Here is a 26,750-nt window from a genome sequence, read left to right as displayed (position 1 = left end):
ATGACATACGCGTTGTCAAACTTTAGCTGTGGCTGTTACACTAGGCAAATATGCCAGCCAGATGAGAGAATACGGGTTTTCCCATTCTATGGGAGTTTGAAGTTGGTGCCACATAGTCAATGTAGTCTGATTTTGAATGGCAATTTTCCTTTTTTTTTTTCTTTTTTTCTTTTTTTTTTCTTTTTTTTTTTTTTTTTTCAACAAACAGATGAAAAACAAAAATGAAACCAACAGCGGAACAATCATATTCATGACATCTTTAACTCGACTCATTGGTAATTGTCGTTGTTGCAGAGTTGTGATACTAGCACGTGTCCGTAGGCTGACATGCGATAGGATTGCCCGTTGCGTAATATGATGCATAATCATACCTACCAAAAGAAAGAAAAAAAATGTCTGGCCATGTAGTCTCCATTCTCGCCTATGTAACCTGTAAAAAATAGCATTGTGCTTCCAGCGGGTGGATTGTCAGTGTATAGTATCTAAGTCACTAACAAGAAGCAGACGGCGAAGAAAAGGAGAGGAATATCAAAAGAAAGACGACGGACCGTTAGAACTCGCAGCAAAAGCAAGAGCAGATGAATTATGATGAGGTTTAAGGGTCACGATCACTCATTCTGACTTTTGCCGGCTTGTGCCTGATGTTCTGTTGATGAGTTACCATTCAAACTGATGATTGCGATTGTAAGCGAGGTTGAATCAATGAAACTACAAAAGAAGGGGTGGATACAACATGTAGGTATAGTCTGACGATCGCAGGATGTGGTTGTTAGAGATGCGAAGTCCTCATGCAGATAGCTTCTATGAACATACTCGAAGACATCCCATGTTAACTATTGACTCTACGCCATCATCCATCATCTCTGAAGTAGGCTGGTCAATATAACTCGATCGCCACACTTCCATTACTCCTCCACTCACTCTGCATCCATTCATCCCTCAGCACCTAATTTCCACGCCCCCCTTACTAACAGTCAAATACTTGACCCCCTTGAACGGCCTCACCGTCTCCGCCAGCCCTTTACTCCTCCTCGGATCCAGCATGATGCTCTCCACCTTGATCCCGCTCGCCGTCCACCCCTTGACGGCAAAGCTCACGCTCGCCGAGCTGGGCATCAGGATCTTGTTCTGCTGCGCCAGTTTCCCGTCCCTCCGCTCTTTTTCCTCTTTTTCTTGCTCGGCTGTTAGTTTCTTGTCGCCGCCAGATAAGAGATCGCTCGCGCTCTGGTAAGGTGCTGGTTCACCGGCGTCGTAGGACCAGTCGCGGCCTCCAGCGGAGGAGGTGTTGAAGCCGAAACCGGTGGGGTCGTCATTGTCGTCTTCGTCTTCGCCGGAAATAGACTGGCCAACGACGGTGCAGCGGAGAGCAAAGTGCGAAGCAAAGCCGGCGGCGACGTCCTTGTTAGGAATAGTCCACTCGAGAAAACGGTCGCCGGGGTTGTACGTGGCGTCACCCTTGGCGGTGCGGATCTCGGCGAGGTTGCGCACGTCTGCCGGCAAGGGGACGGTGACTTTGAGGTCTTGAAGCGTGGGGGAGGCGGGCGTGCCGGGTTGGGGACCGCCTCCCATGCCCCGACCGACGCCGCTGGCTGAGGATAGCGGGTAGTTTGATGATGAGCCACTACCGCCACCTCCGCCGCCACTAGTACCGGGGATCCTGTTCACGGTGAGGCGGACTTCAAAGTCAGAGCCAGTGGGACCAAGACAGGTCTTGATCTCCAGACTGACAGGGAGCTTAAGGTTGTTTGCTGAGGCGCTCATGTTGCCTAGGTTCCGGGCGCCCAGCGGGAGAAGGTCGACTTCGTAACCAGCTAGGGTGAAGCGGCCATCGGGAGGGATGAAGCTGAGAACGCCGGGTTGCTCGCGCCATTTTGCGAGACGCACGCAGGGATGGAAGACAGGTAGGTCAATGATGCTGCCGAGGTTGTGCTTGCCGGTTGGACCCGTTAGAGTAACGACTATGTCGGGCACTCCAGAGACCTTGGAGGTGAAGGCGATTGTGCCGTTTGCGAAGGCGGCGAGAGGCCGGCCGGATGGAGCGAGGGTGACAGAGAGGGTTTCGATTACGTCGGCATAGAGCTCGTTTTGGGTGTGTCGTACATTGTTTCGACGCCAGGGGAGGGCTAGAGTGCTCTGCTGGGCAAGGAGAGAAGCTGGGCTGGGGTTGGAGAAGGTTGGTTTTCTGGCGGGATGCGCAAGTCAGTCAGGGGGGTTGTTTTCTTTTGTCCAAAACGGGTAATGGATGCGCATACGTGGGGAGGTTCAAGTTGCCGAGGAGCTTGCCCATAAAGCCTTCCACCTCCACCAAGTCGCGCAGTGCATTGGGTTCTGTTGTGTTGATGGTGCCGGCATCGCACATCTCTGTGAGAAGCTGAGCTACGACATCGTAGTTGCTCTCAATCTTGTGGGCCAGTAATGGGGTGCCCAGGAACTCCTCGAAGGAATCGACGATACGGTGGAGGAACTCGAGAACGAGCAGTGGCTCAACCTCGGAGGAGGTTGTTAGAAGAAAGAGAAGGTTGGCATGTTTGAGGCTGAAGACGAGAGTGGGTGGGTTGGTATTAGGGAGGTAAATCAGGTTCGGTCTCGGGGCGGGATGTTCGAGGTAGAGGGGCAGCAAGTACGACGGCGACAGCGGACGCGATGTGTATGTGTGCGACAAGATGGGGCTGCTGGAGTTGGGAATTAGCTTTTGTGTTTTTCATTGCTCTGGATCAAGGGTGCAGCTTTACTTGTGCTCGTCGAAAATGTGGAGGGCCTCGATGACACCGTTCATGGTGAAAGAAAAAAGAGAGAGACAACGGGATTGAGGGGTTCGGTGATGGCGGTCCTCTGGCTTGTGGGTTGCTGTTGGGCAATCACGCAGCGATGGGCCAGGGACAGTGCCAGACCGGGCACTGTTGCTAGGAAGCACTGACGCAATGGGAACCCGCACAACAACATCGATGTGGATGTGGCCCATGCTCTCTGCCTCGCCAAGGCTCGATCGGCCAGAAAGTCAACGGCGTGGGCGGTGGACAACGGCAGATCTGTCTCCAACAAGCTCCACTGTTCACTCCATGTCAACAATAACACACAAAAGGAGCCAATTGGGGGATCATTAGACGACGGAGTCAGCACGCTCGCTCAACTCTCACCGGAGTCATTAGCCATGGCCAAAGACAACATTCCTCCGCTTCATACTCTGGAGAGGCCTGAGAAGCTCCAGGACATTCTCAAGCAGGACCGCGGTGATGACTGCCTTCCCTGCCGGGTCATTGGTGAGGACTCGTGCATTCATAGGTACTTAAACACCCTAGATGCTAACACTCTTACCAGGCGGAGGGGCTTTCCTTGGTCTTGCCGCATACAGCTATTATTCCGGCCACTCCCAGCTCACCAAAGCCCAAGCCGAGATCCTAGCCAGCAAGTCCTTCTTTGGTATGAGAAGCAGGAGGTGGGCCATCACTGGTCTCTCATGCGGCATGGCCTATCTGGGCTTGTACAGACTGTTCAAGTGAGGCGATTGGAAAAGAAAAAGACCAGCACCCGCCCCCGAAACGGGCAATGCGGCGCAGCTCATCGTGGTGCTTTCGACAAAAGAGTCGATGAGGGCAATCCACACAGTTTAGTCGAGAAGGGACGTAGGCGACAGGCTCAGTCAACCGTCGAGACACAGCCGAGATTTGCCGCGAATTAACTACAGTGGATGACGAGAAATGTCTAGCAAATGATATCATGATGGCCACACTCGCTCTGCTGAGCCGTTGTTTCGTTAGTGCAACATCAGTATCATCACTCGCTCGCGACCGTTTCGACCGTCGGAAAGGGAGATCTTGACAGAGCACGCGGTAGCCCGTTTGGAAACGGCCGCTGCCTGGGTTCCGCGCCATAGTCAAAGACGGAACGGCCGAGGGGGTACCTTGTAAGTATTAGTCTTCGAGTCTGTTTGTCAACAGGGTGGTGGCTGGCCGAGTGGGACTTGGTGATGCGCACAGCTCAATTCAACCTGCTCGAAAGACCATGGATTCGATGCCCATGGTGGCGGCTGTATACTCGATATTTGCCCAGGCACGTACACACCTTAGGGTGCACGAGGAATCCCTCCACCCACTCGTCTCGCTGAGCTCACCGTTGTAACAGTGAGCCTCTGGGTTGATTGGTGTTAGTGAGGTGGTCCCTGTGGTTACCAGCTCTTGGTGAGCCCCGTTTTTGCGATCTACGCGCGTCCCTTCTTCCCAGTTAACATGTTGACAATGCGCTTTACAAGCGCGTAGAATCCTGCGCACATCGTCATGTTCATCTGCTAATTCCTTTCCTTTCCCAACCCGTCACTTTACACGTACCCTTTGCAAGATTTTCTCTTCTGCCTCCAACACGTTATCAACATTTTGCCTCCATTCTGGCACGAAAGAAAACTCAACGGGTAAGTATTCGGGAAGTGAGACGAAGGTAATATCTCCTCCACGACTTCCGCGCTTGCAGTGTAGATGACAACATGACAACAGGGACCAGGCTTCATCGACACAAACTTGGCTTGAAATCACACGTGGAAAGCGGGCCTGTGAGTGGAGATGTATCCAGCAAACGACTCCCGGGGATCCTGAACATCATTCTCATATCGACAACAAGCAATCATGGCTGGAAGAACACTCGGGGAGTTTGCCACATACAGAAGGAGATGTCTGCTTACAACCCAGCACGAGGTTGTGAAATACTCATGGAGCAAGGGGCAGTTGTTATGCACGTAATGACTAGCTGGACATTGCCTCTCTAGTCTTGACTATGAGAGGGAACAAAAAGCAATCCTAGGAAAAACCGGTACGGTACACAAACATTGTGCTATTGAAGTTGCTTCTCCTTTACAAGGACAAACCTAGCTCCCTTTCTCCCAATTCCTGCCACTCTCCTTTCAAACCCCTATCCAGACCTCTTCTTCCTCTCTGCCTCCCTTTTAGAAAGAAGGCTTAGCATTTTTCACAAGCATCTCAAAGTAATCCTGGTTCCACGATCCCGCCTCTGGACTAGGTTGATACGCATCGCTCTTCCCGCAGAAGCTATCGTACCTAGTGGCACTGCTATCGCTAGTACCATCGGACTCACCACCCGGCTTGACCCAGACGAAAGCGTCAGCGAGGTCGTGACCCGTGGAAGAAGTCGGGCGAACGCCAAAGCCGGCGCCGTTGACGTTGCACCAGTTGCCCCACTCCTGGCGCAGACCGGAGACGCCGTTGCGGCCCGTGTCGACGATGGCGTGGTTGGGCATGCCGGCGGACTTGAGGGCGGGGCCAAAGTTGTCGAGGTAGAGCTTTTCGTTTTGGCACTTGTTGTACTTGGCGTCCGAGGCTTTGGAGAATTCGCCGGGGGTGAGGTCCCTGTTTTCACAAGGTTATTATTAGCAATCTTTCGTCGTTTTTCTCTCTCTCTTCTTTACTCTCTTTTTTTTTTTTTTTTTTTTTTTTTTTTTGGTAAGTCCTACGAGATGTGGCAAACATACCATTGATTCCACCCAGCAACGTTGGTAGCGATGCCGCGGACCTGCTTGGGGGATCCCGCGGCCTTGTAGGCCTTGGCCAACTCCTGCGCTCCGGGCTTGAGGTTTGCGTCCCACCCGAGCCAGCCGCCGTGGCCCGCGTCAATGTACATGACGACGTTGGGAAGGTTGAGGTTCCTGAGGGCATAGGCGACGCCGTCGCGGTAGCCGGACGCGGAGTCCTTGCAGGTCTGCAGGTCCGAGTTGGTGACGAGGTTGGGGAGTGAGTCGGGCTCGATGACGAGCGCGAAGGCGGTCTTGGGATGCGCCTTGAGGATCTTGACGATGGCTGCATTGGCAAAGGTCACTTTGTTAGACGCATTCTTTGTCCTTTGTGGCATAAATGGGCAGGCCATGGAGCAAAGAAGGACTCACCATCGATATACTCAGTCTTATACCTACTAAGCTCGCCAACCGCCAACTCGCCGTTGGAGGCCTTGGCAGCGCAGTCACGGCCGGGCAAGTCGTAAATGACCAAGCCCAGGATGTGGTCGCAGGGGACGTCCTCGAGCGCCGGCTCCAGCTTGCCAATGTTTTCGATTGAGTCCAGCCAGAGGAAGCTGCCGACGTTGGCCACCTTGGCGGCCTTTGCTGCCAGGCTCGAGTCCGAAATGGCCGCGACGGCCGCCTCAACCTCGGTCCGGTAGAACTTGTTGGCGTGGAGCGTGTACTTCTTCCACACGTTGGTGCTGGCGTCGAGGGTGACAGCTGAAGCGCAGCCGGCCTGGACCGCACGCGGCTTCTCCTGCAAGGTAGGAGTGGAAGGGGCGGCAATGGTGGTGGCAGCAAAAGCCAAGGCGGCGGAGTTGGAGAACTTCATCGTGAAATAGGGGAGGAGAGACACGAACCAGAGACCTACTGCTTGGGTGTGATGATGGTAGGGTGATGAAGAAATTGGAAATGGCAGGACTAGAAGCGGAGAGGTGCTTTATGGTCTTTATACTGATGAGTTCGCTTCCTCGTTTGGCGTACTGTCCCGGTTGTCTGCCTTCTGGTTAACCAGGTTGAGCCATACACACTCTCACACTTTATCTTTCTTTTACCTAATCGTGCCAATTCTGCCTCACCTCCCATTCTCCTGAGAGCGGTTCGAGATGAACAATAACACAACATGGCAATCAGGAAGACAGGCCCGCCACACGCGATAGCTTCTCGGCCAGGAACTTCCGAGGTTGTCACTATAGGAAGTCCACCTTGACCAAGCACATTCGCATGGATACATCTTATGCATGGTTTTGAGAATCGCCTCAACTGTTCACAGCTCTTCAGTGGACGGAAGAAGCTACACCTTTCAGGTCCCATGGCCACCTTTGTTCCTACAGCACTTTATTTCAATCTCTTGCCTTCCCAGTCGAACCATTGCTCGGGCCGAGCATGGGATTGGCGATTGGTTCCTGAGAAAGTGTGGGGAAGTTGAGTGTCTTGGGATAAAGGAGGAGGCGGCGGCGATCTTGGAAAAGGAAACTTAATTTGAAGAGGCAGTCTACTTTACGCACGTCTTATGGTGGTGTCTAGTTTCTCTCGAATGATGGCCCCTTGGTCTGGGGTGTCTTGATGATCTCGCGCAATTTGCAAGCGGATCCCTCCAGTGTAGTCACACAACCTAACCTTCCTGGGATTTACGGAGAAAAGCTAGATATTGCGAGCCAGCTGAGACTCCGTAAATCTCAAACTTTTGTATTGGAGAGGCTATTTCTTTGAACTTAAAGGCTTCTTCATTCGTGCATTGAGTGGGAGACGGGAAGCCTTGTTGGTCGTGTTATGGTACAAGATCAACACGTATAGCTATGTGACCAACATTTGAGGGCAAAAGCTAAAGTGGCATCAGAGTTGTACCCTACCTCTTGAAGAAGCACCGTGGTTTTGCCATCGGTAATTGTCTACGGTTCTTTGATAAATGCCGGACTTGATGGTCCGGGGATGTACCACCCCCCTTTTGAGTAGCATAATGGTTAGAAGTGGCGGTTCTCTGCTAATATTCTCGCAATTTCTCAATTATAGATAGTTCAAAATTACTCAAATTCTTATGTCAGGCTTCGCTATGATGGGAATTACTGTTTTACCCTGAAGATGTAAGATGGTAGGTGGTACGAAAAAAGGGTCCGGACACTCGCTGGGTCTGGTTTGGTATAAGCATGTCCGGACTTTTCTCATGCCACCTGGATGACCACCGAAGGGTCCTCCGGATTGAACTGGTCAAGTAGCGAAGCGTTAGTCGTTGGCTCAATCGCCCTCGATATGGATGATCCGCAATCCCATGATCTGAAGACGAGATACGTTGCCTGCCATTCGCTGTTGGGTATCAAGTTCCGGTCATTAAGCTGCGGCTTATTAGCCGGCATAGTCGCCAGTCGTGAGGTGTGACAAATCTACGAGTTGAAAAGTTGGGGTGCGTTGCGTCCAAAGTATAATATTTGCTCTCTTCCTCCCGCGCCGGTTCGGCTAAAACAGCTGAACGCATCATCAGCATATTGTTTTGTTTTGTCACATCCTAACTTTCCCCTTGCTTGAAGCACTACGTGATCACTGTTAAGGGGGGGCTGAGTTTCAGGCACGTAGCGAGACTTAGCTGTTGATTGTATTGTCAGATATGAACGACGGTGGGCCGGAGAAAGAACGAGATATTGCTGCCAGTTGCATCTCTCAACCCGTTCGCAGGCACAGGATCCAACAGGGGCTTTGTGAAATCTTCAGAAACAGCGTCAATATTTTTGTGAAACCCTCAATTGACTTGAGTAGCTCTATTCCTTTTGTTTTCCTATTTCTCTCAGAAGCAACAGCTCTATTTTACAACAAACAATGACCGTTTAAACAAAACCCGCCTAAAAATGTGTACTTGGCTTTCAAAGATTTGGTGTGCAAGCCTGGCGATAAAGATCTTGGCAGGATGGATCGTTGATCTTGCCTTGTCACTCGCTGCTGCCTTACATAAATGGTGGCAGGTAAAATGGGTAGCCAGCGTTCTTGAGACGGAAGATGCTCAGAAGGAAGCTGTACACAACCAAGAGAACGCCGCTCCAAGCCCAGACTGCGATAGTCTGGGACTTGGGGTCGGCAATCCTGGGCACCTTGACGGCCAAGGAGATGACCGCAAAGGAGAGGATACCATCTGATAGATCGTCCCAAGTCAGCGATTTCGAAGAGGTAGACGAATAGAGAGCTCACAAGAACTTACACAAAGCAGCAATAATTTGTGTCTCCAAACCGTATTGGTTCTGAAAGCCAGCAGCGAAGTAGCTCACGCCACCGCGCGGGTTGTTGGCAACGTAGGGGACCTTGCGAATCTGGTTGTACATGTGGCCACTGGTGAACAGCAGGATAGCAATCAAAGTGAAGGCAGCCCAGACATTGCGGTTCTGGATTACGGGCACGACGTAAGGCCAGGCGACGTAGACGCCAGTCAAGCTACCAGTAATCATGGTGAAGCTCACAGCCCACTTGAGGTAGTCGACAGGGCGCTTGACGGGAGGATGAGGGCGGCCATCAAGGTGGCGAACAAGCCAAGAGTGCACTATTTCGGCGGGAACGGGTCCATTGGTGAAGTCATAGCGGATGGGCTCGGGGCTAGCAGCAGCGTGGGGACCGATGGTGGGAGGGAAGAAGAAGAGGACGGGAGCAGTTTGGAGGCCGAACTATTACAAGTTGTCAGCTTCTTACTAGAACCCAATCGAGAGAGTGGACCTGAACACATACACCCATAAAGGTCTCTCTGCCTTCACTGAAATCCAAAGACCCAAAGATAACACGAGACTCGCCAGACTTGTCGCCCTTGACCCAGCTCTTGGAGAGCAGCTCCCACTCAGGCTGGAATTCGCGGCAGAGCTGGCAGCCGTAGCGGGGATCGAGGGCTGTCAGGACAACAGCGACGCTGTAATCGCGAGGAGGGGCGGTAAGAGACTTGAAGGAGGAATCTTTGAGCTTGATGGGGGCGTGGGATGTCTGTTTGGCGTGGAATTCTGCGAATCGTTCCTCGGAGGACTTCCTAGCAGCAAAGGATCCGGCCGCGAATAGCGACGCCGACAGGAAGGCGGGCAGCCAGCGCATCTTGTCGAGCTTTGTCTTTCAACCAGAGCAGACGAGTGTTGTCCTACGCAATTGTGACCGGCCAATTGCTTCTAATTATCTCGATGTGGCCTTGTTGTCGTCCGTCGGCGTCGTCGAGGTTGGGTGATGCCCGGTGGTGATGGTTGTCGCTTGAGATTAAGCTTGGCGAACCCACAGGTAGTAGTACAGCTAGCTGACGGGATACAGTGGACACAGCTCACTGGACAGACAGCACAGGCAGCTCCCAAACACATCGAGCGAGGTGTCCAAGGTGTCCTCAATGGAATGACGGGGCAGGATGCGTGTCCCGGTACGTACCTACCTCTAGGTACCTACCCCCAGCTAAGGTACTTACCTCTCACACCTGCGGAGCTCAAGCTGCCGGCTGGCAACAGCAAGGGTCTGGCTCCATTCTTCCACCCCATTTCTTCAGTGGGGCCGTACCAATAGGGCCACTATCCCTCTTCCGGAACATTGTTTACTTCAAGGTTTGGCGGGCGAGCTGACCGTTGTTTGGTTGCTCTCGCCCTCTTGGACCTTCGTCATTTTCGATATCAACCCAACAACCACACCATTACCACCACCACCACCAACCCTGAATCCATACCAAAGCACGACATCAAAGTCTACCAGTTTCCAATCACAGAACGGTGACCGTCAACATTACATTGCGCTCGGCTTTACACATTATTCTATTGCAGTACATCACTGCGCGCGTCTGCATTTCTATGCCTGCCACACGCGTGTCGCCATGTGTAAACATGGATCCCGAACAGGTCAATTCTCGTCCACCCTCGACGCTCGGCCCGCGCACCCCGTTCGTTGGCTGACCACCTGTCGCGATACAGAAAACAGAGAGGATGTTTGAGCTGGAGATGCGATACAAACAGGCTGTCCATCAGACAGACCTGTTGGTCAGGGAGGAAGATGGGCGCCGGATGAAGCTGCGCAGCATGGTCCTTCGCGATGATAACTCGTCGCTAAAAGACCAGATTGCGCACAGAGACAATCGCATCAAGATCCTCATACAGCGAGCCGATGACGCTCGCCACCTAATAGAGTCCATTCGGCAACAATGCGCCCGGCAGGAGAAGCAGATCCAGGCCCAAATGCGCGAGATCGCTCACCTTAAGGTAGGGCGGTGTGCATATATGCTAGCGCGGAAAAGTCGGACCAATGCTGACACCATGCCATAGGAGGAAATCGCAGCTTTCAGCACAGTATCACAGGATTCCGCAAAGATCCTATCCGAGAAACTTGCCCTAACACGCGAGGTCGCCGTCCTCAAGCCCGAAGTCGAGCACCTGAAATCCCAATTGTCACACCAAAAAGATGTCCTCGCCGAAAAGTTGGCACTAGAACGCCAACTAAACACGCTGGAAGTCGAACTCGCCAATGAGAAGCGCGCTGCGGAAAAGGCGGCTCAAAAGCAGGAGCGATATACCAAGGAAGAAGAGGAACTCCGAAAACAGGTCCGCGAACTCGAAAAGGAACTCAACAAGGAGAGAAAGGCAGCACAAAGGAGTGGCGATTCACAACAACAGGTCAAGGCTCTTAGAGAACAACTAGCGACGGTGGAAAAGAAGTTTGCTTCGGAAAAGTCCAAGATGGAACAAGCGACCAGGGCTCAAGTGGAGAAGTCTACGGTGATGGAGGAGGAGCTCGGACAGCTTAGAGAGAAGCTTGCCGAAACAGAAAAGGCATTGGCAGCTGAAAAGCGGGCAGCTCAGCGCAAGGCTAAAAACCAGGAGAACAAGGCATCTGTATCGGAGGACGAACTCGCGGCATTACAGAAACAGATCGACGACTTGAAGCAGGCTCTGACAGAGGAAAAGAAGGATAAGGAGAGGCTGCGAAAAGAGAATCAGCAAGCGATCACCGAGGCCGAAGTACGACAAGCAGCGACGGACGAAAAGCTGGATAAGTTCAGGACCAAACTGCATGAGGCCAAGGAGGAACTCAAAAAGTCCAAAGCCGATCTGGAAAAGGCCCGAGAGAAGGCAGCAAAAGCGGCGCTGGTAACGACAACCACGATACCGACTAAGAAGGCGGCAGCGAAGGTTGCGGGCAAAAAAAGACGCGCGGATGAGGTGTTGCTCGAGGAAACGGCCCTTGGTACACCGGGCGCAGCCGACAGACCGAAGCGTCCTCTTAAGAAGAGGGGATTCGACCCATCAGACATGGTCCAAAAGTCCACATTTTCCATCACGCCTTTCCTCAACAAGACGCTGAACCCAGACGGAACGACCAACGAGGATGCACCGGCACCGGGTGAGGGCGCGGCTGAGAGCGAAGCTGCGCCAAAGCCTACGCCCGCGCCAGCGGAGGATTCCCTTATGGAGCTTGGCGACGACTCCGTCCTAGCACATCTTCGCCCAACAGGAAATACACCAACCGAGGTAAAGGTTACTGAGCAGATAGAGAAGGCCGGCGGCGGTGCTCTGGAAACCGAGGCAGGGGAGGAGAACAACGGCAAGCCCGAGGAAAAGGCAAAGAAGGGCCGTGGCAAGGTCAAGGCCCTCAAACCGCTCGCAGCTTCGGTAGCGTCAAAGAAGGGTCCTATCAAGGTACCGAAACTCAAGATCAACAAAGTAGCACGCGCTGCGGAAGCTGTGTCAGAAAAGCCAACAGAAGAAAACGGCGAATCTTCGACGCAGCCACAGCCAGAAACCAGCAAACCGGCCCCCAAGAAACCCGAACTCAAGCCCAAAACCAAGCCCTCATCAGCACCCACATCCGAGTCCGAGCAGCAGCAGCAGCCCACGACCTCTCAACAAGCAGCACCACTTCAAAAGAAGAAGAAACGCAAACTGCTTGGTAATACCAGCAAGACTACGCTCTTCGATAACGACGATGAAGGCGAACGAGTCGACACCAGCATCCTTCCTGGGAAGGGCAAAGTGGCCGCCGCAGTCACCGGGAAGGCGACAGCGAAGAGGGTGGTTGCCCCTCTTGGGAAGACCATGGTGGGCAAGGTGCATATTGCTGGAGGGAGTAAGAATCCTTTTGGGAAGGTGGATAAGTTCAGCCCACTCAAGAAGGATCGTAGGGGAGTTAACGCTAGCTTTTTGCATTAATCTGGTTGGTTGAAGACCCGCCCATCGTTCGTTGTGTCTTTGAAGCGAAGAGATAGGTTTCATGGGCTCATCATAGGGTTGTTTAGCTATATAGTGTGCATATGGCATTTGGGAGGCAAAGCATTTCTAGCGTCTAGCTGGCGGTCTAGTGTAGGACTCGGTGTTAATGGAGTTCAAATAGTCGATGGTATGGTATGGCATGACGACTAAGAGTACGATTACGTGCATAGTTCCGGATTCTTCCTGTAGGGCATACACAGACATCAATAGATAGGCGGTTTACGAAATCACATCACGATTTATATCAAATTCAAACATGTCAGGTCGGGCATGATAACGTGGAATGACTTTATTGATTCATAACCGAGGCTGCCCTTATTTCTATAAGCCCCTTTTTTTTGTCTTCACCCAAACTTTTATCTTGACCGTAGACCCCTTTTCGATACACAACGCCGAAAACTTCTCATCCAAATCCTTCATGACGTCGCTTTCTCTCTTCTCTGTCTCCCCTACCACACCCTTCTTCCTTAATCAAACAATCCCCCAACCGCCATCTCCGCCCACCGTCCCCCAACCTCCCCACAGACCTCCTTAACACTCCGTCCCCTCTCATCCCTAACCCACCTCACATCCTCCTCCGCACCCACCTCCGCTCTCCTCTCGCCCACCCCAACCCCGTTGGCAACCTCCACCACCTCAGCCGGGAACACCTCGGTCGGCAATCCGCTACCCAGCCAAAGCAACAACCAAAACACTTCTTCTCTTCCATTCTCGACAGCAAGATGCAACGCCGTCTTGCCCTCGTTCAGCGGGTCGCGGAAGGTGAGCAGTTCGCTGGGGGTGATGGTGGTTTCCTCATCTTCCGAAGCGGCCACATCCGTTAGGAGCTCGATGATACCCGCAAAGTCGCCCTCGGCAGCCATGGTGTGCATAGCGCGTGCAGGGCGCGCCGAAGGGTTGGAAGAGAGGTAGGCTTCTTCAGTGAGGGCAGGTAGGATGTCGAGGGAGGACTGGACACCGCCTTCGTTGTGGTATTGGGTGAGGATGGCGAGGCCCTGGGAGGTGGGGAGGACGGGGTTTGTGGCGCTCACGGGCACCGGGTTCGATGACCCTGAGAACCCCGAAGAGGAGGAAGAGGAAGAATTGGTGGGCAGGTAGGTGTTGCAAGAGGGACAGCGGAGAGAGAGGGCCACGGAGGAGGAGAGGTCCATTAGGCATTGCCAGTGATAGTGGCAGTTGCAGGGAAGGAGGAGGTCATCGGGGACTTGTTGGGGGTGGGAGGAGGAGGAGGAGGGGCCGCCGTTGTCATGATCCTGGTCCATTCCATCGTCTGAGGCGTTGGAGTCCTGGTCTAGGTCGTAGTCGGGGTCGACTTCGAGGTAGAGAGGTTCTGAGCAGGCTTTGCAGAGGGACATTTTGTGGCGTGGGTTTGGTGGTAGTATCTGGTTGGGGATTAGCTCAGTGATCACTGGATGGATGAGGCACAGTAAGTATGAGATATGGTGCGGTGACTTACCTGGGATAAAAAGTGAGGTAGTGACTTTGTGTCTCTTACTTGGTTGAAACAACGCGCGTATAGAGGCGTCGTAATCCCAAGTTGGAAATTCTTGCAGAACCTCGTTGATTTGCTGAATAATGTTTGGGGTCGTTGTGGCTTAGACAGATGTGAGGTTATCCCGACGATGCGAATGGAATCAAAGGAAGGTAAAATTCTCTACTTGCTGTTAGTGAGGTACAGCGAGGGTCCTGACGCTCAGGGGGGTCACCATGAATGACCCAGTCGTATGTGGAGCCGAGGTATCATTGCGAGACTAGCACAGGTCCATGCTTAACAGAACCCCCGTCCTAACCCAAACGGAAGCCTGGCGGTGGTTCACGGTTCCCACTGCACCTATGCAAGTGGAAAAAGCCACCAGGGGCAGGGTTGTCGCCGGGCTGGCTGCCTGAAGGATGGCTGATTGGGCCGCGACGGCGTTACGAAGCTGGGCGATTACATCAGACTGCTTCTGGGACCTGCCGTGCTGTGTTAGTTAGTGCTTGTCTCGATTGCGATGGATGGCGTCCCCGCCCCCGCCAGCCGTACGTACCTTGACGCCTGTAATGGCCATGCTCTTTTGAGCTTCGCTTCCCATCTTCGGCCGGCGACGCATGGAACGGGAGCAGGAATAAGGCACTTCATTGATCATTAGCAGCAGGAACCAGGACTCGTACAAATACCTAACATCCAACTCCGCTTTTCCGCCAGAACATAGATCCAGTCATCATCATCACTCAGCACCGCCTAGGTACACTACACCCACTAGGAAAATAATCTAATAAACGACGACCGCATTGGGCGTCTTCATTACTTTTGTTAATAGAGGGGCTATCTCTTTTCCACGGTTCCCGCCGGATCACTTTGCGAGCGCCCTTCATCCATCACTACGACGAGTGGTTCCCGACCGACCCCTTTTCAACACCACCATCCGCAACCATGAATGTCCTCAAGATCCAGAGGTAAGCAGACCAAGACGAGCCTTCAAACGCCAAGGACGACATGGGCAACAGCAGAACACAGCTAATGGAACTAGGAAATTCCCTCAACTACAGCAGAGCGACATCTTCGGATTGGCCGATGCCTTCCGCAAGCTCGACGTAGACGACAAGGGGTACATTGACGAGACTACTGCCATCAAGGCCACCCAGGCCAGCGAGCGCCAGCCCTACGATGCCGTCCGCGCAGCCCTCAAAGAAGTCGGTCTCGATGCCTCGCGCCGTGTAGAACTCGAAGATTACGTTGGGGTAAGTCGAAGCCTTCCTCTCCACTGTTGCAAGCACCACCACATACATCTCACTTCTTGAAGGCCACCCAGGTCGCATTCCGTATACTAGGTACCATTCATCAAAAGATCTGGCTGACACTTTCCACCCTGTAGCTCGTCGCGAAGCTCCGCGAAGGTCCCGGCAGCGCCCCTGCCGCTCCGTCAACTCCCGCTTCTGTCATCGCCCAGCGGACGGGAGGCGCTACTCCTAGCCACGCATCGAAGCCCTCCGTCGGTGGCAGCGGCAAGATCTTCGTCCAAGGCTCAAACGCTAACATCACCCACACCATCAACGAAGATGAACGTACCGAATTCACGCGCCACATCAACGCTGTTCTTGCGGGCGACCGCGACATCGGCAGCCGCCTGCCTTTCCCGACCGACACCTTCGAGATGTTCGACGAGTGCAAGGATGGTTTGGTTTTGGCCAAGCTCATCAACGATAGCGTTCCCGATACCATCGATGAGCGTGTACTGAACATGCCCGGCAAGAAGACCAAGACCCTCAACGCGTTCCAGATGACAGAAAACAACAACATTGTTATCGACTCGGCAAAGGGTATTGGCTGCTCCGTCGTCAACATTGGTAGCTCGGATATCATTGAGGTCAGGGAGCATCTTATCCTGGGTCTTATTTGGCAGATCATCCGCAGGGGCTTGCTCAGCAAGATCGATATCAAGCTCCACCCCGAGCTCTACCGCCTTCTCGAGGAGGACGAGACCCTCGAGCAGTTCCTCAGACTCCCTCCTGAGCAGATTCTCCTGCGCTGGTTCAACTACCATCTCAAGGCCGCCAACTGGCCCAGGAGGGTAGCCAACTTCTCCTCTGACGTCAAGGATGCCGAGAACTACACCGTCCTCCTCGCCCAGATCGGTTCCGAGTACGGCTGCACGAGGGCGCCTCTGCAAACGCGCGACCTTCATCAGCGGGCTGAGGAGGTTCTTCAGAACGCCGACAAGCTCGGTTGCCGCAAGTTCCTCTCTCCCTCTTCCCTCGTGGCCGGTAACCCCAAGCTCAACCTCGCTTTCGTTGCCAACCTCTTCAACACACACCCCGCGCTTGACCCCATCACTGAAGAGGAGAAGCTTGAGGTCGAGGACTTTGACGCTGAAGGCGAGCGTGAGGCCCGTGTGTTCACCCTGTGGCTCAACAGCTTGGATGTCAACCCCGCAGTTCAGTCCTTCTTCGACGACCTCCGCGATGGTACCGTCCTTCTACAAGCATATGACAAGGTTATCAAGGGTTCCGTCAACTGGCGCCACGTCAACAAGGCTCCCGCGCATGGCGGTGAGATGCTGCGTTTCAAGGCCGTCGAGAACACCAATTACGCGATCGAGCTGGGCAAGCAGAACGGGTTTTCCCTGGTTGGTATCCAGGGTGCCGATATCACGGATGGTCAGCGCACCTTGACCCTGGGTCTCGTCTGGCAGCTGATGCGCAAGGACATTACCCTTACCCTGCACGGTCTAGCCCAACGCCTCGGCAAGCGCGAGATTACGGATGCGGAAATGGTCAGATGGGCCAACGAGATGAGCCGCAAGGGCGGCCGCAACTCGAGCATCCGCTCGTTCAAGGACCCTGTCATTGGCTCGGGTATTTTCTTGTTGGATGTGCTTAACGGCATGCAGAGCAACTATGTCGATTATGACTTGGTTACTCCCGGCAAGACTGATGAAGATGCTTACCTCAATGCCAAACTCAGTATCAGCATTGCCAGAAAAATGGGTGCCACTATTTGGCTGGTGCCAGAGGATATCTGCCAGGTGCGCAGCCGCTTGGTCACGACCTTTATCGGTAAGTTACTCCTTTTAACTATTGGGCTTTCATTTGACTGGCCGGGCTAACACATGCGCTAGGTTCGTTGATGGCTACCTATGACAAGATGCAGTAAATATTAAGTATGACGAGAAATGATGAAGTGGTCTTGCTTGATAACTGGAGATGAATATAAAGATACAGCCTTGTTAGGGTGATGGACTTAAAAAGTTGAACAGGCGAATTGCGTTTTACGAGTGTTTATTCTCTCTTGGTGCCAACCCCTCGCCTTCCCAAGCCATCTGACATTGAATGTTCAATTACCCGCTGGTTGCACCGGGAATCCCAAAGGCTCGGTCGGTCATTTGACGCCAAACAATCCAAGCTGTCAGCTGCATCATTACACAACCTCCAAAACCCAAGCCAATAAAGCCTGACCAAATGAGGCGCGGTGGCAACTTCAGCCCTATAGTGTTGACTTGAAGCGACATCTCCGGTTCATCCGACGTCCAGGGCCCTGCATATGTCATTCCTCCACTCCACAGGACCCTTGTCTCCATTTGCGAGCTTCTATGCACCGAACGAGCGGGACTTGGCCTAAATCATTGACAGCGTCATAGCGTCTTGGATGTTCGGATCAAAAGAAGAAAGTCTACACTAAATTTTGAACATCACCGCCAGTCATCTGAACACCGTAGAGGTACCTAGTTTTGTCTTTGTTTCGTTCGGGTTAAATCAGACAGCAGGGTACACAACCCGCTTTTAGAAGGGGAAGGATGGATAGTGGTAAGCTCGTCGGCATCTCGCAACTCGGCTCTCCTCGATGCAAAGTCGCGCGGAGAGAGGCGAGGAGGTCTGGATCTATACTTTGATTGAATCAGGAGATCTGTTTCGATTTATGAAAGTTCCAGTTTCCCTTTTTTTCCCGCACAATACAGAACCAAGTGACGTCCATCGTAGGCCTTCTGTCCCCCCGATCATCAACGAAACCCCGGACTTTCCGCATCCTTTGCCTTCGCCCGTCTTCGCGTCCCTGTCATTCACCAAGTTAGGTCCTTTTGCTTACGCCGCGCCGCAAATAGTAAAAAGTATTACTCTAAGTAAGCACCTATACCCCTATTTGGCCTACGTAAAGACTGAACCCGTTCATCTCTTCTTCCACAGAAAATCCGTCGATCCTATCCCGATCGTCCCGCAATTGATCCCGATAAAAGGCATGTGTACACTACACTTGCCCGCTCGTCCAAGATCCGCTTTATCCGGAGTTGGGAGGGATCTGGGGCCTCGGGTTCTCTAAATGGGCAAATCTTGTTTTCTTCTTCTTTTTTTCCAATATGATTGACGTCTATCCTCGAAGAACTGCTCTGTCTCTTGTACTATATCTATAAGAAACTTCTCAAAAGAGCTTGGTTTCGCTCACCTTGCTCTTTTCATTTAGTATTTGTTCAAAGTTAAGAACAGACTGCATCAACGTGTCTAACTTGACGGCCGGCTCACTACCCAACATACAAATCGGGATAAGAGTACCGGACCATCATCGAGATTAGCATTGCCCTGCAACGAAAACTATCAACATCACGCGGCTATCCGTGCGACTTCGATCCACCACCGAAAGATCCACCATTTCAAGGGCTGTCTTCCTTTGAAGTTTGGCCGTATTCGCACCTCTTTGGAGAGCTAAGACCTACCGATACTACAAAATCGCCTCACCATTTTTAGTCCTTCAAAAAAGGGCGGCACGAAAGCGACTGACGACGAGAGGCCATACATAACTTTGGACTAAAACCCACACAACAGTTCCCCAAACCCACGGGAACCATGACATTCATATCCAATCACCCAGCGCCAGCGCCAGTACCAATGCCAAACGGCCACCTCAAAGCACGAACAAGACGCTCATCTTTCAAGCCACCATTATCAGCTACATCGACATCAACACCAAACGGTATTCTTACCACCAACGGCAAACTCGAAAACCTAGTATTCGACCGGCCCTTTTTCTCCCTGCCAACGCCAGACCAGAGTCCCCGTTTATCTCGAGAAGAGGAGAGTGATGGCGATGGAGGTAGAATATCACCATTAGACAGCAGCAGCCGGGCTGAGACACCCAGCGAGCCAGGAGCAATGTCAAGATCCTCACCATCATCTTCCGGAACGAACAGCCCAGCCATCGAAGACTACGATGACCTCACCACTTCTCCCGAAGCGATGGTGCAGCGGGATGAGAGGGAGGAGGTGAATGAGAGAAGTTTACCAGCCGCGAGGCAAGGGCCGGCGGCGTTTCCGCTTACCATGATGATGAATACGCAACAGTTGTCTGTTGGTGACAAGGACGTTGCTGTCTCAGCAGAGAGGAAGGCGAAGGAAAGCAGCTATGGAGCGTTGAAAGCAGTCCGACCTGACATCCACGTCGGAACCAACACCCTTTCAACAGCCGACATCCACAACTCGCTTCTGACAGCTATCGAGAAGCAATGCCATAAGATAGAGGGAATGTCGTCCGATTATTCTTCTTCCTCTCCCACCACGTCCCTACACCACTTAGCAGCAGCAGCAGCAGCAGCATCAACGGAATCAACCGGCCATGCTGCCAAACGATCAAAAAGAAGAGGCAAATTCTCCGACTTGGTCTTCACCCGCAACTTCTCCACCTTTGACCGGCAAAACGCCCTAGCAGCGTCGTCGCCTTTCCATGGCTTCTTCACCCTCTTCTGGCTCGGCATCTCCCTCTTCGTCATCAAGATCGGCGCCGAGAACTGGCGGCAGCACGGCAACCCGCTGGGGCGGAACGAGATTTTTCGAATCATGTTCCATCGGGACCTGGTGGTCTTGCTCATCGCCGACGGTGTAATGTGCCTATCCACCGGCGTTTCCTGGGTCTTGCAGCGCCATCTTGTCCGTCGAGGCGTGGTCGATTGGGATAAGGAAGGGTGGGTGTGGCAGAATATCTGGCAGTGTTTGTTCGTGGCTGGTGTGGTGGGTTTCCCACTGTTGAGGGACTGGCCGTGGACACATACCGTTTTCTTCGTCATGCACGGCATGGTGATGCTGATGAAGATGCATTCGTACGCGTTCTACAACGGGTATCTGGCGTCGGTGTGGAAGAAGCGGCAGCTGTTGCTGGGAAAACTGAAGGAGCTTGAGCATGTACAGGTTGTTACCAAGCATGACCCGAACAGAAGCTGGACGGAGCCGTTCCCGCTGCTGCCGAGAGACCTATCGACCGAGCATCTATCGAGAGTGCCGTCGGCGCAGGAGTATAAGGAGAGGAGAAAGATGTCGATTGCTGCGCAGCAAGGGGCTGATGGCCAGGAAGGAGAGAATGATGTGGCCAAGATCGTTGCGGCGATTGACTCGCACGAGCCGTTGAATGAGGAGCAGGTCCATGTTTTTGAAAGGGCGCTCAAGTGGGAGGTGGACGCCATGACGGATGAGCTCAGGGGCAAGGCGACGGACGACAAGAGGGTGTATCCGAATAACCTGACGCTGGCGAACCATTACGAGTTCATCGTGCTGCCGACACTGGTGTACGAGCTCGAGTATCCGCGATCCGAGTCCATCAACTGGTACTATGCTGCCGAGAAGATGGTGGCCTGTTTCGGAGTCATCTTCGTCATGATCATGATCTCGCAAGCCTTCATATACCCCGTGGTCATGGAGACGGTCAGGATGAAGGAGATGGGGATGCCGTTGAGCGAGCGGTTCCAGTATTTCCCCTGGATGCTGGCCGACTTGATTTTCCCCTTCATGATGGAGTATCTGCTGTCGTGGTATCTCATCTGGGAGACGATCCTCAATTTTGTAGCGGAGCTGACCAAGTTCGCTGACCGGAACTTCTATGGTGCCTGGTGGAACAGCGTGTCGTGGGATCAGTTCGCGAGAGACTGGAACCGACCGGTGCATAACTTTCTGCTCAGACACGTGTACCACAGCTCCATATCGGCCATGAAGGTGAACAAGCACACGGCCACACTGATCACCTTTTTCTTGTCGGCATGTGTTCATGAGCTCGTCATGTGGTGCATCTTCAAGAAGCTGAGAGGCTATTTGCTGTTCCTCCAAATGTTCCAGTTGCCGGTAAGTTCAGATATCCCCTAACCTACGTGTTGACTGACATGATGCTGACGTTTCTGGACAGCTTGTGAGCTTGAGCAGGACAAAGTGGATGCGGAATAGGAAGACATTGGGGAATGTTTTCTTTTGGCTGGGTATATTCACGGGCCCGAGTATCCTGTGCAGCTTGTATCTGATTCTGTAGAATGTAGCAACGGGGAGGAACTGACGGCATCGGCGTTCATGGAGGACGGCGTGGTATACATTGTTGACAGACGGACTTATATAATGCGTATTCGAGAGTAGTACTATTCCTGTTTTCAATCTCCTTTCAATTTGATTGCACTGCGATTATGGCCTTGGTAGTTGTTGGTACAGTGTTGGTGTTGGTGTTGGTGTTGTTGTTAACGTTAACGGCAGTGACGGGGGGGTTGAAGATCGTCAAAAGGGAGAGACGGGAGCCGAGACGGGAGACGGGAAGGCATGTGGAGGAAATCCATCTTGGACCCTGCCCGCCCTGAGGAAATTGTTAGTGTCAAAGGCTGAGTCAGTTTGTTGGTGCGTGCTAACTGTCGCGACGGCTGCCAATCACACAGGCGATACACCAATCATACGTCATTTACATGTGGGCCCATTACCTTTCAAACTTACCGCCTTCTCAATTCCTCACCCATCCGGATTCCGTCCATGCCCCTGCCTGCCTGCCTGGGCCCCAGCGTTCCCGGGCGTCGAGTGAAGGTATTTTCAGCAGGTGCGTGGGTGCCTGTGCCCGTGTCGGCTGCAGTGGCCGGGCTCGACGATTCGACCAGAAACGGACCATTTTCCACTGTGCTCCAGCGACATCCAAGGAAATTTCCAACTCCGGGCATTCTCACAAGGTTCGAGGTTCCCCTTCCGCTTCCCGCTGCTTCGCTTCCTTTCTCACCTAATCAGTTCTCCCCTTCACCTCGCCAAACCTAACGGTGTGTCCCGTCTCCTCTTTCCACTCACCACCACCCCATCCCTCTCCCAGCTCCTACCTAGTAGTATAGTGTACCCTTTCCCCCCATCCCACTTCCATCGATTGCTGCTTATCCATTCGTCGCCCTTTTCCATTTGCAACTCCCGTCTACCTACCTACCTACTTTACCTATCTTGTTTCCGCCCCAGTCGGCCTCTCCTTTGCCCGAGAGCAGCACACTCATCTAGCATTTACTCTTAGGCCTGCCATATATCTGTCATCATCATCGACCGCGACCGCGACTCGCGCACGCCATCGATTCTCACCATGTCTCGCAACGGCACCACTCTCTACGTGACCGGGTTCAGCCACGGCACCCGCGCACGCGACCTTGCCTACGAGTTCGAGCGGTACGTTATCTAGCAAGCAAGCAAGCAATCACTACAACGGCGATGACTCGATCACCACCTTCGAGTACGGTTCCTGTCCTCGATCCGCCCTCGCCCTCCCCATCCCGCCCCGTCCTCTCCTCCATCTCTCCCGCCCCCGTCGTCGAACCCCCCTCCGAACCCTCTCCGTCTCCGTCTTCGCCCTTCTTGCGACAGTCTCCTATCTCCTGTCCGTCTCTCCCGCCGCTTTTCGCTATGTCCACTGCGCTTCATGATCCGCTCGAGGTAACCTCGCTGTCATTCCGACGCCCGCGCCCTCGAACCATTCCCTTCTCTCACCGAGCGGTTGGCGCCTACACGTATCCTTCCTCCCACGTCGGGCGAGTCGCCCGTCCATTTTGGCGGAATTTCTCGAGCTCGATCGCGCGCCTCTGCGAAACGGCATCCTCATCTTTACGAAACGAATCAATCTACGTTGGTCCCCGAGTACTGACGCATATCATAGCTACGGCCGTCTTGTTCGCTGCGACATTCCTGCTCCTCGTAGTGCCAGCAGCAGACTGTATGTTACCTTGCTTATCCCCCCCCAAGTGATGGAAACGAGTTGGCGCTAACGGCAAGCTTCAAAGTTTTGCTTTCGTTGAGTACGAGGATCGTCGAGATGCCGACGACGCGTACCATGATATGCACAACAAGCGCATTGGCCGTGATGACATCCTGAAGATCGAGGTCAGTTCACCTTTTCCTGCCACGACAGACCCAAGCTCATAACTAAGCTGGTTGCTAATTCCAACTATAGTGGGCTCGCACTCCTCCCTCTGCTTCTTGGCGCTTTGACCGCAGCGATCGTGAGCGTGGTCCTCGTGGCCGCGACCGCTCACCCCGCCGCCGCTCTCCTAGCCCCAGGCGCAGCACTAGAGACTACTCCCCTAGGAAGGATGATCGTCGTGACCGCGACCGCGACCGTGACTACGACCGCGACCGCCGCGATACTCGTGACCGGTCTCGCAGTCCTGAGCGGTAGGTGGCCCATAACCTTTTGCAACGTGTTTTCTGCCCGATGCTGACGTTTCTCCAGTGAGCGTGAGCGCGATGTTAAGGACGATCGCGACCGCGAGGACCGTGATCGTCGCGAGAACGGCACCAACGGTGACGACAGAAAGGGTACGTACACCCTTTGAGCGAGCAACCCCACCGTGCACGACCGTGATCTGACGACCTATCCTTCTGCAGCCATCGATAGCCCGGAGAGACCTGCCCACGATGACCTCGACGTTGCCGAGTAAACGGATCAACATACTCACGGCGCGGGGTCACTCCGGTTTTGGCGCCAGTCACTCAAGCCCCGCCTTTGGTGTTGGCATGTTGTAAGAAACGCCAATTGTTACCATGGTTTTGTGATTTTCTCTGTTTCTGTGTCTGGTGGGCATGCTGATGTCTGCACCTCTTTCCTGGGCAGCTGCATATGGCGTGCTGGCTATATGGCGCCTCCTGCCTGATTTTTTCCAATTCTAGAATCCAGACGAAGCGGTCGATCGGGTCCTCTTGAAAACCACACTCGCCATTTCGACCATTCGGGAGCTACAAAATCTGCAAGGTTAATCCTTTTGTACGATGGCACACTGCTGGTTTGGATCCATTATTCAATGACCTATCAAAAGACGAAACAAACGGCCGTTGTATACCGATGTAAAGGTCATGACTCCGAAGGCTTTTGCTTCATTGCCTTGGCAAGTCCGGAAAGGAGAGCACACAAAATAAACATATCGAATGATCCCTCAAGGGGCGGGTGGAAAGGGGCTCTTGGTCTTGGTGACCGGCGGCCTGGTTCTTTTTATTTCCTTAGTCGTCTGTCGTCATTTTTTTTTTATCTCTCAACAGAAAAGTAGCTAGAACAGCTGTTTAGGTAGTAAATGGTAGGGGCTACTGAGGTGAACCCGGTTCGGCGAGCAGACTTAAGTGACGAGGCGGACTGTATAACACCAGTGCCGATTTTGCTTTTTGTCCTTTCATTGTTGGGGGTGTACAGATACTCGGACCCTTTTGCCCCGATGGCCGTTATGACGCTAGGTGTTTCTGTGTGTTCAGAGTCAATTGGTTCACATATCGACAATCTAAGATGTTCTAGCGTGTGTCGTGATACTTTCCCAACCGAAGCAATCGCAAAGGCACTTCTAGTATGCAGAACTTATATTAAGTTGAGAAGTCGTCCCGAAATGTTAACCGTTATGGAATAGTGATTCGAGTTCAATGAGGTTGAAGGAAGCTGTGGTTGGTACCGCACCTATGAAAATCAGATTGGTTACATCCTGCATCTCCGTTGAAAGCCGAGCAAAAGCGCTACAAAGTAGATTGGCTAACTAGTGAATTGGGAATATTGGCATGTGCAATCATAATCCTGGTCCCAGGAAGCTCAGATGTATCACTAAAGTGCTGGCAAAATCCGACAAGTACAGAGTTGTACCGGCCTGCCTGAAAGGCTTTGCCATATCATCCTCAACCAGGTGTTTGTGAGCTTCATGTTAAATTGTTGATATAAACGACATCAACCTCAACCTGTTGAGTGAACAAGTACTTGATAACCTCTGTAGTTCATAGCCAAGCCATCAATCAAAGTCGAAATGGTACCATGCAAAGGCAGGCCAGCCGGATGGTCATGCCTTCTCCCTTTCTGTCTGATCTACACTACGGTTACATCACATGAGCTGCCCGGGAGGTGCGCGAGTTGTATGTGTGTTGTGCGTACTTAGCTCCTTAGTTACAAGCCCAAGACTCATAATGCCGCTGTCCGCCTGTGGCCTGCCTCGTAAGCTGTTATTGTATTCTTGATGTGCCGAGTAGCAAGTGACGCGCAAGTTGTCGGCTTCTTCTAGACTCTGTCTCCCACATGGGACATATATCCCAGTACGTTGAAGAACGTCAAGGATAGGTAAAGCAGCAGTAAGGGTTAGGTTAGCGTAGCCAACGTAGGGCTAGAAAGCATAACCGAACGGATGATCCTCGATTTTGTCCCCTTGTAGCGTAGTCTCTCGTAACACTGGACCCTTGGCGACTTAGTCAAGGCGGTCAGGTGACCCTCAAAAACGGACAAGCCAAAGGTTTGTGGAAATCAGCTGGATCTATCCGGATAGGTACAAGGTTGCTCTCATTTGGCGTTTGTGGAAATTGTAAATGGGGTGACAGAAACTTGAAATCGAAGAAACAAGCGTCAGCTGGTCAGCAAATCACAAGAGGAAACAAACTATGGTAAGCATTGAAGTTCGAGAACTTTGAAAACACGGCATGCTTAGACATTGGCAGCAAGACAAGACGATACATGGGGGACGACGACATGGCAACCATTCACTGCTGGATTTGGGACGGGAAGGAATGACTTTGTGCCTGCCTGATCACGTTGCTGTGGTGGTTAAGTAGTCGGCTGCTGAATCTCCCAATATTGGACTTTTCAGTTGCATTGAATTGCTGGGGATTTTTCGTTCGGAACCTGGCAACCCCACAACCTAACGAAGCCATGAACACTCGGCCGGGGTCCCGCCCAGCGCGCCCTGGATTTACTCATTCACTTCTTCTTCCAGAAGGAACAGTCCACAAAGCTCCGCATCAGATCTCTCACTGCCCTGGGCCCTGGAACCCGACCGGTTTTGTTCCTGTCGACAACTTTCCGACTCTCCTTTAAATACCCTTTCCCTTCCGAGCTTCCCTTCCTTTTTGCCCGTGTCCAGTCACGGAGCTTGGTTAGGTTGTGCCTCTTACCGTATATACCTTTTTGCGTTACGTGTAACGAACAACTTGTAATGCGCATTCGTCTGTTTAATTCTTTTACGCACACTGTCTACTAGCCTTCCCGCCGACATAAGATAATCAATTCCCGGTGCGACGGGAACCCCTAGATTGGCTTTACCGAGAACACGCTCAACCCCCAGTCCATATTCAACAAAAGCCGACAAAACTTCCGTCCTGCGATATTTCACTCTCCCATCACGACGAGAACCAATTTCTCACCAAGGCGATTCACCTTTCTGTCAACGGTACAGAACTCACTTTTGCAACGAGATACCCTCAAGCCGACGGGAGCTGCATGCACCTTTAGCTATATAACCGCCTGTCAACGAGCCCTGCGTCATCGTTCTTGGCGTCATATTTTCGATCATCCAAAGGACACACATCTACCTTGCGCA

The 26,750-nt window shown here is 52.7% G+C and overlaps 9 protein-coding genes across 9 annotated transcripts; 5 read left to right on the top strand and 4 right to left on the bottom strand.

The window, feature by feature from the left end:
• Positions 1-657: 657 nt before the first annotated feature.
• On the bottom strand, positions 658-2,944 carry B0T23DRAFT_379759 (Adaptor complexes medium subunit family-domain-containing protein). The gene is made up of 3 exons (XM_062837165.1): positions 2,733-2,944; positions 2,253-2,672; positions 658-2,182 (listed from the first exon to the last, which is right to left on the bottom strand). Exons 1-3 carry the CDS (start codon positions 2,774-2,776, stop codon positions 940-942), a joined length of 1,707 nt encoding a protein of 568 aa, XP_062692919.1. The 5' UTR covers positions 2,777-2,944; the 3' UTR covers positions 658-939.
• Positions 2,945-3,151: 207 nt separating this feature from the next.
• Positions 3,152-3,500, top strand: B0T23DRAFT_428734 (uncharacterized protein; the record flags this gene model as incomplete). The annotated part of the gene is made up of 2 exons (XM_062840152.1): positions 3,152-3,260; positions 3,319-3,500. 2 exons carry the CDS (start codon positions 3,152-3,154, stop codon positions 3,498-3,500), a joined length of 291 nt encoding a protein of 96 aa, XP_062692918.1.
• A 1,433-nt stretch (positions 3,501-4,933) lies between these two features.
• B0T23DRAFT_317055 (exoglucanase 3 precursor) lies at positions 4,934-6,332 on the bottom strand (the record flags this gene model as incomplete). The annotated part of the gene is made up of 3 exons (XM_062834974.1): positions 4,934-5,354; positions 5,477-5,801; positions 5,888-6,332. 3 exons carry the CDS (start codon positions 6,330-6,332, stop codon positions 4,934-4,936), a joined length of 1,191 nt encoding a protein of 396 aa, XP_062692917.1.
• A 1,744-nt stretch (positions 6,333-8,076) lies between these two features.
• B0T23DRAFT_379754 (uncharacterized protein) lies at positions 8,077-9,851 on the bottom strand. The gene is made up of 3 exons (XM_062837164.1): positions 9,206-9,851; positions 8,688-9,144; positions 8,077-8,621 (listed from the first exon to the last, which is right to left on the bottom strand). Exons 1-3 carry the CDS (start codon positions 9,554-9,556, stop codon positions 8,437-8,439), a joined length of 993 nt encoding a protein of 330 aa, XP_062692916.1. The 5' UTR covers positions 9,557-9,851; the 3' UTR covers positions 8,077-8,436.
• A 269-nt stretch (positions 9,852-10,120) lies between these two features.
• On the top strand, positions 10,121-12,942 carry B0T23DRAFT_379753 (uncharacterized protein). Its single transcript, XM_062837163.1, has 3 exons — positions 10,121-10,332; positions 10,405-10,689; positions 10,753-12,942. Exons 1-3 carry the CDS (start codon positions 10,285-10,287, stop codon positions 12,631-12,633), a joined length of 2,214 nt encoding a protein of 737 aa, XP_062692915.1. The 5' UTR covers positions 10,121-10,284; the 3' UTR covers positions 12,634-12,942.
• A 17-nt stretch (positions 12,943-12,959) lies between these two features.
• B0T23DRAFT_142573 (uncharacterized protein) lies at positions 12,960-14,457 on the bottom strand. The gene is made up of 3 exons (XM_062832382.1): positions 14,400-14,457; positions 14,150-14,347; positions 12,960-14,075 (listed from the first exon to the last, which is right to left on the bottom strand). The coding sequence occupies exons 1-3, from the start codon at positions 14,400-14,402 to the stop codon at positions 13,161-13,163; spliced, it is 1,116 nt and encodes a 371-aa protein (XP_062692914.1). The 5' UTR covers positions 14,403-14,457; the 3' UTR covers positions 12,960-13,160.
• Positions 14,458-14,964: 507 nt separating this feature from the next.
• On the top strand, positions 14,965-17,418 carry B0T23DRAFT_142509 (fimbrin). The gene is made up of 4 exons (XM_062832380.1): positions 14,965-15,129; positions 15,204-15,414; positions 15,549-17,229; positions 17,292-17,418. Exons 1-4 carry the CDS (start codon positions 15,107-15,109, stop codon positions 17,324-17,326), a joined length of 1,950 nt encoding a protein of 649 aa, XP_062692913.1. The 5' UTR covers positions 14,965-15,106; the 3' UTR covers positions 17,327-17,418.
• A 2,265-nt stretch (positions 17,419-19,683) lies between these two features.
• On the top strand, positions 19,684-21,448 carry B0T23DRAFT_404528 (MBOAT, membrane-bound O-acyltransferase family-domain-containing protein; the record flags this gene model as incomplete). Its single annotated transcript, XM_062838915.1, has 2 exons — positions 19,684-21,267; positions 21,329-21,448. The coding sequence occupies 2 exons, from the start codon at positions 19,684-19,686 to the stop codon at positions 21,446-21,448; spliced, it is 1,704 nt and encodes a 567-aa protein (XP_062692912.1).
• A 909-nt stretch (positions 21,449-22,357) lies between these two features.
• B0T23DRAFT_142460 (RNA-binding domain-containing protein) lies at positions 22,358-24,218 on the top strand. Its single transcript, XM_062832379.1, has 7 exons — positions 22,358-22,593; positions 23,078-23,134; positions 23,202-23,301; positions 23,372-23,592; positions 23,651-23,736; positions 23,806-23,939; positions 24,032-24,218. The coding sequence occupies exons 1-6, from the start codon at positions 22,511-22,513 to the stop codon at positions 23,856-23,858; spliced, it is 600 nt and encodes a 199-aa protein (XP_062692911.1). The 5' UTR covers positions 22,358-22,510; the 3' UTR covers positions 23,859-23,939; positions 24,032-24,218.
• The last annotated feature ends 2,532 nt before the right edge of the window (positions 24,219-26,750 follow it).

The sequence above is a fragment of the Neurospora hispaniola genome, assembly GCF_033458365.1.
Source record: "Neurospora hispaniola strain FGSC 10403 chromosome Unknown B0T23scaffold_4, whole genome shotgun sequence".
NCBI classification, from domain to species: domain Eukaryota; kingdom Fungi; phylum Ascomycota; class Sordariomycetes; order Sordariales; family Sordariaceae; genus Neurospora; species Neurospora hispaniola.
The sequence above is the reverse complement of the archived record's forward strand: the minus strand, read 5'-3'. Positions and strand labels throughout refer to the sequence as shown.